The 11185-nt window shown below is 41.0% G+C and overlaps 1 protein-coding gene across 1 annotated transcript in view; it reads right to left on the reverse strand.

Annotated features, from left to right (window-relative positions):
* CDK15 (cyclin dependent kinase 15) overlaps positions 1-10830 on the reverse strand; it is a 196450-nt gene extending 185620 nt beyond the window's left edge. Inside the window, exon 1 of the mRNA XM_030209325.1 lies at positions 10736-10830. Coding sequence (XP_030065185.1) covers positions 10736-10781 — 46 coding nt within the window. The 5' untranslated portion in view covers positions 10782-10830. The remainder of the gene's footprint in view (positions 1-10735) is intronic.
* Positions 10831-11185: the final 355 nt, after the last annotated feature.

The following is an 11185-nucleotide window of genomic DNA, read 5'->3' on the forward strand; positions in this document are numbered from 1 at the left end:
TTCGTGGAATCCCAGTGTGGGGTGGAGCTGATGATTACTATATAAGGAAGGACAGTACTGTAAGATTTGTCCTTGGTAGCCTGTGTTTAAGAAGTTTATAACCCCCGCCAAGTGACCCATTGGAACAAAAGAGGGGTACCTGCTGAGCCAACCCTGGTAAAGGAGCAGGATCAGGGTCATTGCTGTTAATCTTCTGAGCCAAATAGAGAAGCCGACCTGCAGGCTGAGACTGAGGAGTCTAGCCACAAACCGGGCTCAATGGTAGGACTCTGTCTGCCCACGGCTGGTGATTTCTTTCAGGGTAAACTCCTGAAAGACTTGGACAGTTATTGCTGGATCTAAATCTCCGTTGGTGCTACATCGGAGAAGTTGATTGCGGGGTGTCAACTGGTTGCAGGTCAGATGAAAGGGGTTTTGCATATGTGCATAACCCAAGAAGGAAAGATTGTATGCTCTTGTGACTTTGTAAGGTCGAGTCTGGTTACCATCATAGCTGTGTGTGCTGAGGACTTCTATGACAATTGATGCAGAGTTCCAGTCATTAAATAAAGTTCAGTTACTTTTCTTGACTCACCTGACTACTGTGTAGTTCCCGTGTGTTATCTAGAGGGGACCTGAAGTCAGTACTAGTTACACCCAGTCTCGCGAAACTGAAGATCAGCTCACGGAGTAGACTCCTGAGCTTAACCCGTTAAGTGAGAGGAGCAGGATACACATATCTAATCTTTAAATAGTATCCAATTGCAGAGCTCAAAATGCTGGCAAATGCCTGTCTAAATTAATCAGCTTTAAGTTGTTTACAAAAAGCTCCAACAGTGAGGATTTATTTAACAGCAGCACAATCCGTAGCACTGGGCCTGCGACATCAAAATTGTGTCAGTATTCTTCTAATTGTATTTTCTGAAAGAAGGTATAAATAAAAGCCCTTTCTCAGCCTAAATAGGCACCTACTTGCCCCCTTGAACTAGGCACTCTTTTATAAAATTACCTTCCACATGTGTACTCACATATTTTGTAAACTATGTATGTACATCATGACTCCGCCTCTGTTCCACCCAAATTACATGCAATGCACATATAAATACTCTGCCCTGTTCCACCCAGGTATACCTATATGCAGCATTGCATATAGGTATATCTGGGTGGAACAGGGCAGAGTATTTATATGTGCACTCGCTGCATGTAATTTGGGTGGAACAGAGGCGGAGTCATGATGTACATACATATTACGCACCTAGTTTTTCCTACATAAGCACACAACTGTGGAACACATTACCAAATGCCATGAAAACGATGTACGACCACCTAAACTTCCGGAAATCAATAAAAACCAACCAGTTTAAAAAGGTTTACCCTTCCGATCCAACTTAAATGCCTAATCTCTGCAACACAACCAAACTAAAGCACATAATGGACATAACACAACTCTTCCGTTCTCCAATTCCCTAATGTGGCTGTGCCACATGAACTTGATCATACCACATCACCCTGTATTTGTTCAAACTGGAGCCTACAAAGGCCTCTCCAGTACTATTGAGCCTACAAATAGGTGGGCAAACGTGGGATACAAATGTAACAAATAAATAAAAAAAAATACATGCTATCTTGTTGGCGCATGCAGTCATAAGGGCATATACTGCTGCACATTTATGAACGGCCTTTTTCACATGTAAAAAACAGACTTTATCCCTAGGATTCTATATATCGCGCCTAGCATTCTGGGCCAAAATCCAAGTATATTCAATAACAGCGTACGTAACTTAATTGGCTTAACAAGCCAATCAGCATTTTTAAGAGCACTTAATGAGCAATAATTAGAATTTATGGGCAGAACTCACTAAGTGTATTCTGTAACACACAGTGCCTAAATTCTAATGCGCAGAGCCAAAAATGGGCATGGTTATGGGCGGAGAATTGGGCATTTTGTGGGCATTCCAAAATTTATGTGCAGTGTTACAGAATATGCCCCTCTGCACCTAAAGCTATGCGCTAATATTTACGCCACATTTTCCTTGGTGTAAATGGATGCACATAGTTCTAAGCGCTGGGATATCAACTAAGCGTATTATATATACCACGCATAAATCTAGGCACCACTTATAGAATATGTTTAGGCAGAAATTTATTTGCAAGGATTTTTTCAGGCACCATATATAGAATCTAGCCCTATATGCAGAAATTACCCCCACACGTTATCTAATTAAGTATCATAAAAGCCATAGCCTGCCAACCCCCCTTTCATACATTCAGTGTAAAAAGTGGTAGGGTATTTATAGGAGTACAACATATTTATGATATTTATACCCCAGATTATTCCAACATGGCTCAGCTTCAAAATGACTTACAAACAATAAACAGCATTGACTAACAATAAAAGATTTACTCCCGCCCCCCAAAAGACATAGATTATTACTATCAGAGAAGCGGTGAAGACAGATAATATCGTTAACAGTTGAATCATGTTTTGTCATTATTAAAAGCAATACTCATCAAGAATGTTTTCAACAATTTGCGGAAGGACATGTGGAGGCCTATTTTCAAAGCACTTAGACTTACAAAGTTCCATAGGTTACTATGAAACTTTGGAAGTCCAAATGCTTTGAAAATGAGCCCAATAGAGGCGTATTTTCAAAGCACTTAGACTTACAAAGTTCCATAGTAACCTATGGAACTTTGTAAGTCTAAGTGCTTTGAAAATGAGCCCCACAGTCTCATATGGCTACAGAACCTCTTCTATGGCACGACTGCTGCAGTGACGGAGTCTGTATATGTGTGATAGCTGAAGCTCCAATTCCCAGTGCCCTTATCCATGCTGGAACTCCCCTGTGTAAAGTCATGACAACAATACAGAGCTTAACATTTTACATGGTACGTGTAAGGAAAATATCTAGATAGGGGGAAAATCCACTTTTTTCTATTTCAGCGCATATTGGCTTTGTCTTTCATCAATTCGTAATACAATCAATGGCATTTCTTCTGAGTATAACAAGTTGTTTTGTGTATGTTTGTATGCGTATGTGCGTGTGTGTGATGGTATTTCCAGTTTTTCAATGAATCCTTATGGGGGTGAATGAGTTGTTTTAGAGAGTATGTAAATGAGCTGATATGGAGACTGAAGTGTGAGTAGGCATTTTTGGCTTCTTGCCTATAGTTTACACTGAGATCACAACATGTGCCTGCTCAATATGTTTTCTCTCTATTTTCTATAGGGTGGTGACATTACTTGAACACTCCATATGTCTAAAAAGAGATAATTAGACTATGCATAGGAAAATGAAGCATCAAATTCATTCCATGGCTCATAACACAGTAAACGAAATCGCTCCATTATATGTTTATTATTGCTCAGCTCACATGCCTGGCTGGACTCTATATGCCAGAACACTTTCTACTGTATTGATCCCCTCCTCTTGAACTCACATCTTCTTTCACTCTGCACTTAACTTTTCTTTCCCCAAATTAAAGCATTATTTAAAATTAATTTTTCGGTTTAGCATTTGGAGACTGAGTGGACGCAGTGGTCTGGAGTTCATTTGCTTTTGTCTGTACTACCCTTATCTCTTGTTTCTAACATCTTTCTGACTTTTTCTCTGTCCTGTTTTTAATTGGTTCTTTTCTCTTTTCTCATAAGTTTGGAATTGTAAACTGCTTCACCATTCTTCATGAGAGGTGGTATGTCAAATATAATAAACCATACTGTTCAGCCTTCCCCTCCACCCCACATGGCTTCTGTCCTACCTTTGATTAGTGATTATTTGTATTCCCTAACCTCCCCGAATAGCTATTTACCATGGCCTTGCTTTTGGCCACAAGCTGGATGAATCGATCCCTAATGGAACTGATGAACTGTGCAAATTGAAAACAGGGGTGGGTTGAAAAGCGGTGAAAATCCAAATATTAATCCAGAAAATTTCACATGAACTGTCATGGAATCAGGATGTTAACAAGCTAGAAAATGATCTCAACTTATGACCTCTAGCATTCTACTGAAGTCTCTGAAACTGTTCTCACTTGCAACTCTGGGAACAGTTTCAAAAGCTTCTGGTGAACGAGTGATGCTATATAGTCTTGGATATCAGTGGGACTCTGTATTATATAAACTTTCTTTTGGTTGCTATGATAAATGGTTTAAGGAGGCCCCCATAATCGTTCCTTAGCAGTGATCTGTGTATCTTCACTGACACACACTGTCAAGAGAGGAGGAACAGTGATTGTCTTAACATTCCCCTGTGGAATGTTAAAATTGAGTGGATTAAATATAGTTAAAGAGTGCAGACTTTGTTCATTCTTTCTGATTATCTTCCAGGAAGAAGTTCAGAGTCAGTGAGTGCCTGAGACTATAGGAGAGGAGGTCTTTTAGAGCTATCGAGGTGAAGGTGGTGGTGGGGATGGGGTCAATTGAGAAGGAATCCTAATAGGATTCCTAATAAAAGAATACTCTCCACACCCTTTGTACCAGAGGAATTTTCAAATCACTTTACTAAGAGAAGTGGAAATTGCACCCAGGAGTAGACCAGCTTCCAGAGAATGTATGTTCTAAATAAGAAGAAGTCTTGCATCCCGAGTGCTTCATCAATGTAACTTGAATGAGGAGAATCAGAAGAAAAATCACAGGAGAAATATCTCAGCCTTGTGAAGACGTGTTTTTCATAATCAGATGATAAAGTCATGAATTAACATCAAGTAGAGAGTCCCAAAGCCTGTGAAAGTCTCTACAGAGTATCCTGATAGCAAAAAACTTTTATTTTATAACAACCCCAAACCTGTGTATCTGTATGATTAGTGCAGATGAGGGATCGAAGCCCTGGAGGCCATTAGCGCTGAACTAGCACCTGCATTAATGAGTGCAGAATTCTCAGATGCTCTGGCATGGGAAACAATGAGTGTGCCAAAGATTAGAGCAAATAGCATGCTAATGTAGTCAAATAAATGTTAATGAGGTCATTTCATACTCCCTCCCAATGCTCAGAGAACAGCACACAAAACAAAGCCACCTTATCACTTTAAAAAATAAAGCCAGCTCAGAGCAGGCGTTAGGGTATTTGAATAGAAGATTTCTCATGATTCTTTCTTTAAAATCTACCAATTTTTATACAATTTCGACGCAAAAGGAAGCCCCTAAAGTGCTTGTAGTGAGAAACAAATGTGGGTGAGTCCAAGCAAACCCGAAAGTGAAAGCACACATTGGCACCTGTTCCCTGCATTTAAATATAAGCCTTTCAATTAAAAAAAAAGATTGAACAGCTTATATTTAAAGGTGCAGAAAACAGATGCTAGTGTGTTTCCATTCAGGTTTGGCTTACCGCGAAACTCTTCTGCACATGTGCCAAGACGGTCTCCCCTCCCTGTTTTCACTTTAACAGTATGCAGTGGCGTACCGAGGGCGGGGCGGTGGGGGCGTTCCGCCCCAGGTGCACGCCGCTGGAGGGGTGCAGAAAGCAGCTGCACAGCTGTCAGCTCCGCTGGTTCCCTGCTCCCTCTGCCCCAGAACAGGTTACTTCCTGTTCCGGGGGAGAGGGAGCAGGGAACCTGCGGAACCGACAGCATGGCTGCTCCCAGCAGGTAAGAATGCACCCGGGGGGTGGGGTGGACACCGCTGCACCCGGTGGGGGGGGGGGGGGTGCAGCAGAGATCTGCCCGGGGTGGCAGTCGACCAAGGATCGCCACTGACAGTATGCATATAATTTGCATGCCATTTCCTTTGAGCACTGGCGAGCTAATTTTCTACACTGTTCCGGTGGTATTTTTTCTGTGTTGTTGGCTTACTGCGGCAGTTCTGATCATCAGGCTACCAGAGCCTTAACAGCCTTTAAGCAAGTGTTCTCCCCTGTTACAAGAACCCAAGAGCTCCATGGGGTGTCTGACAACCCTACAGCTCCTTTATCTCTGAGATAAGCATGGAACAGGAATTGCAGCAGTTAAACTGTTAACATGCAATACAGTTTGGTAAGACTGAGTTTGAATGGAGTCACTTTGAGAGAGTGCATCCTTTCTTCCTTTGTGCCATGGCCATTTCAGTATGTCACATTCAATTTGTAGTCCCTGCATAATGGTACAGCACAGCCTCTGTTAGAGGCCTCTGAAGTACAGTCTAGGAGTCCCTATGTGTTGATAGCACCTAGTTGTAGAACCCAAATTAAGACTACGCATGCTCTGAATAGTCAGCAAGGGAACAGATCTTGAAAAGGAAGGAGAAGGAATAGGGGCTGTTGCAATTGAGAGAGATTCTGGAGCAATTAGACAACACAAAGAAACAAACAAACAGTGGAGATGACCAATGGCTAGTAACCAATCATGCAGAGTTGATTTTATTAACTTCAAAAATGACTTGACACAGGCTGTATTTTGGCTATAAAGCCTGCATCAGGAGTCTGATATCATCTAAACTGATGGTACGAAGTGGTACGTAGTACAATAGTGAATCCAAATATGCCAAAGGTTAACAACACTCTATACTGGCGTGATTGCTGGAAGCGGAATTTATCAGACAACATGTAGCAGGGAAACTCCGCCCTGTTCCCATACTGTTGGAACTTTCAGTTTGGAGAAAGTATGAATCCCCCCACAACAGATTACTGTAGTATGCTCCATCAGTGGTGTAAAGAAAAGGAGTAGAAAGCAACAAAGTCAGTAGGGGGAGGGGTGTAATTCTATAAGGTAGGCATTATGATTTACGCACTAAATGTGCACGTTTAGAATACCAGCATATGATATACATGCTTATATGTACACATGCACTTTGACGGTTTTTGGCATTTGTGTGTGCGTATATATTTTACAGGATGTACTCATAGGTAGAGTCACATAACTTATACAATACTATAAGTTACACATGTATCTCTGGCATTTAGGCATGAGCATGTACACCAGCTCTATGGCTGGCATAAGTACTCATACTTAACCATATAGGCATGTATATATACAGTTACACTAATATTCTATAAAGGAAAGTAGGCACCTATTTACTTTTATAGAATAGGTGCCGCAAAGGTGCCCTCTGGGAGCCTATATATAAGCTCTCTCATTATAAAATTATTCCCTAGCACCCAGATTCTATAAAATAATGTGCCCAGATTTCTGACTAGCGCACAAATTTGGGCATAGAAGCTATAGAATAGTGACAGTTGCATGCTTAACGTAGGATTTGATGATTAAAACTCCGGCGCTGTTCCAAACAGCGCCAAAACAAAAAACACAGGATAGGCTAAGCTTCTGAGGATCCAAAATTGGGTGGCAGAGCAGGTGGGGGGAAGAGGGGTTGGTGGTTTGGAGGCGAGGATAGTGGAGGGCAGACTTATACGGTCTGTGCCAGAGCCGGTGATGGGAGGCGGGACTGGTGGTTGGGAGGCGGAAAGTACTGCTGCGCAGACTTGTACGGTCTGTGCCCTGAATAAGGCAGGTACAAATCAAGGTAAGGTTTACACATATGTTTGTCTTGTTGGGCAGAATGGATGGACCGTGCAGGTCTTTTTCTGCCGTCATCTACTATGTTACTATGAGGCTCATTTTCAAAGCACTTAGCCTCCCAAAGTTCCATAGAAACCTATGGAACTTAGCCTCCCAAAGTGCTTTGAAAATATGCCTCTATGTGTTCAGCTTTTACCAGGTTCATGCGCACAGGAGCCAAGCTTACTGCGGAACTCTTCTGCGCATGCACCAAACACAGTCCTCCTGTGCCACAGCACAATCCTCCCGCCGAACTCCCTAATGCTCAACACTATGAGTGCACCTATCCGGTGTTTGTCTTCAGAGGCCTAAATTGAAGTGTTTTTAATTACTATTTTATTTTTTTCATAGCTTGGATGCTTATATTTAGATGCAGGAAACAGATGCCAATGTGTGTTTTCACTTTGTACGTTTTTAATTTTTGTTTTTTAGCATGGACACTTTAAATTTAGACACAGGAAAGAGACACCAATGTGTTCTTTCACTTGGGTCTGCTGATTCTCACAACCAGCGCTTAAGGACTTGCAAGGGCTTCCTTCTGCTTCCAAAAGCAATCAAAACTGGCAGATTTTGCAGAAATAATCATGAGAAATCCTCTCTTCCAACAGCCTAATGCCTGCTTCGACCTGGCATTAATTTTTTGTAGCGGTAAGGCAGTTTTGTTGCAAGAGCTATTTTCTGAACATTGGGGAGGAATACAAAATGACCTGTATTTTGTTTAGTTTAGATGGTTAGGGTTAAGGATGTTTAGTATATAGAGATATTTACACACTGTTGTTCTATTCCACTGGCAACCTGCTGGTATCGAGTTCCTGACCACTTGCAGTAGCTGAACGTAAAACCCCTGAAGACGCTTTAGATAGCGAAACATGATCGTGTCGGGTCCTGTAGTGGCTTGCTGAAAAGTTGAGCAAAGTTGAATGATGACTTTATATAAAGTCCAGAAGAGATGATTCCTGGACTTGATTGCGAATAATACAGACGCGTGTAGCTACCTCACATATAGATTGGAGGTTGTACCCCATTGGATTTTCATCAACATTCAACGTTAAAAATCGGTGATGCCTTTGTGAGGATTTATGAACTGATACACTATTGGTAGGTCCACTATCAGTGAATTTGTTGGACATTTATGATCAATCATCATATAGTAGAAAATTCTCCCCTTTATGTTTTTCATTGAAGGGTAGGCTCCATGGTATACAAGTCATTTGGTTGTTTAAATGTCATGCAGGAGAAGCAGATTCATTTTGTGAGGAAATAGTTGTAGCACTCTTTGAGGCATATTTTCAAAGCACTTAGCCTTCCAAAGTTCCATAGAAACCTATGGAACTTTGGAAGGCTAAGTGCTTTGAAAATATGCCTCTTTATATATTAAGATGAGCGATTTTTTTATAGAAAGTGATGTGTGAAAGAGAGTGATTGATTGTGTTAGTGTTCTATTTATGACTGTGTAAAAGAAAAGAATTTTAAGTATAGAAGTTATTCAATAAAGATAGAAAGTGGTTTGCAAACAATTTAACGGTTGTTTTATAGTTTGTATTATATACTGCTTACAACTACTATATTTGAGTGAACCTTACTTGGAATTATGCATATTCATTAGGGATATCCTGAAAACATGATTGTCTGGTGGTCCCCAGGACAGGTTTGTGAACCAATGTCCTACTATAATTAAGGAGACCATCAAGCTCATTTTCAAAGCACTTAGCCTCCCAAAGTTCCATAGAAACCTATGGAACTTAGCCTCCCAAAGTGCTTTGAAAATATGCCTTCATAGGCACATGTGAAGATACTAACTCCTCTTCAAAAGAGGGGGCCAGTTGCCAGATGGACAGTACACTAAAAACACAGAGAAATAGCAAAATGTATAACTATTGCTTCATAGACATGATTTAAATGTGTAATCACTTTCTCTAACTCAGTGCCTCTCAACCCAGTCACACCCAACCAGTTGTGTTTTCAGGATATCCACAACGAAATGCATGAGATAGATTTCCATACAAAGGAGGCAGTGCATGCAGATGTCTCTCATGCATATTCATTTTGGATATCCCGAAAACCTGACTGGCTGGCTGGGTGTGCCCCGAGGACTGGGTTGAGAAGCACTGCTGTAACTGATACTTAGCTTGATAATACTGAAGTACCCCACCACCACCACTTCTGGAAACTAATCCAAATTGATGAACAAAGTTGTCATCCAAGAAACATATCTACAATAAAATGCCAAGATTCTATGATACAGCACAGGTTAGGTTGAACCTCAGATAACGAATCCGAGATTAACTCAACCTTACTGTTAATAGCTCTGACATAGTAATATAACATCTGTATTGACAGAAAAGTTACACAGTTCTTACTAACACTCAGAAGCAATTTGGCCAAAAATCTTTTGTATCATAAGTCTACTGCTCTGTTTAGAAATTGAGAACTCACTGCTTCCTGTGGAAGAGCCGCATGTTCAATTCATTTCATTTGTAAATAGTCAAACTAATTTGGAAACCACATCAGCTGAGAACATCTGCATTTAGGGACAGGATTGGTGTGTTAGCCACAGAAAGGATTTCCACCATTAAAGTGGTTCACAACATCCTCTGATAGATCACCCTTAAACTAATCAGGAACAACTTCCCTAGTATATAGCAGTTACAAATGTATTTCCATAGGCACACACAAGGATCATCTTTTATCTTGGGCTATCAGACAGGGTAGTGAAAAAAGTGGACACTGGGATAACCTTGGATCTTGCACATGCAAACTGAATGTGATGGGTCTCATTTTGCTAAGAACTTTCTCCAATTTATTGTCAGTAGGGGAGGAAATAAAGCAAACAATCCTTAGTAAATCAGATCTATGCAATAGGAATCAATAGCAGATTTACTGATGCTTTCCGATTATTAGAAAGGTTTAACTGATGCATCACAGAATGCTCCACTGGCTTCCCTTGGTGTACCTACAATAAATCCAGAGCCAAGCCAATATCCACTCCTTGATCAGTGTGCTAATCAGCTCTGCTTCCTATTATTGTACATTTGCATCCTGAGATTAAACCGAGATCAGTTTTTGAAAGACACAGAAATACATAGTTCATCCTATACTGACAGCTTAGCCAGACCTCTCTTTCACATAATGCTTCCCATTTGAAACAGGAAAATAATTACCACAACATTACAAGAAACCTGCTCCCTGTTTATCTCCTTGCGAAGGCCGCAGCAAACCGAGCTAAGGAGAGATGAAAACAGCTACCCTGTTTGTACTTGCTGCTATAGGATATGAATGAAGGACTCACCAAGGCGACAAAATGCCTCAGAAGCGACCTGTCTTACATTCTGCATGATGGATGCAGGAAGAAAGCACGACAGCAAAGAATAATCTTAGCTTGGTCACCACTTGTCGTTCTTGTATTAACTCCAGGCTACAGAAGGTTTGGGGGGAGGGAGGGGGAAGGGAAAGAAAGCACAAGAGAGAGAGAGAGAGAGAGAGAGAGAGAGAGAGAGAATGGAACGGAGGAGAGAAATAGAGAGAAAGGAAAGAAAAGAAGGCAGGCAAAGACAAAAACACAGTGTTTCCAAATTGCAAGCAGCTGCAGATAGCCTACTCTAACAGTGCCACAGAAGAAAATAAAGTCAGATTTTAGTCCCTCTGACTGAAACATCAGCTGTTTTGTATTGGAATGCTAACATGACTCTTATGCATCATTAGCAGAAATGTTTGCAGTCTTTAAGATCAATCACCTCAG

Source organism: Microcaecilia unicolor, chromosome 7 (assembly GCF_901765095.1).
Source record: "Microcaecilia unicolor chromosome 7, aMicUni1.1, whole genome shotgun sequence".
Taxonomy (NCBI): domain Eukaryota; kingdom Metazoa; phylum Chordata; class Amphibia; order Gymnophiona; family Siphonopidae; genus Microcaecilia; species Microcaecilia unicolor.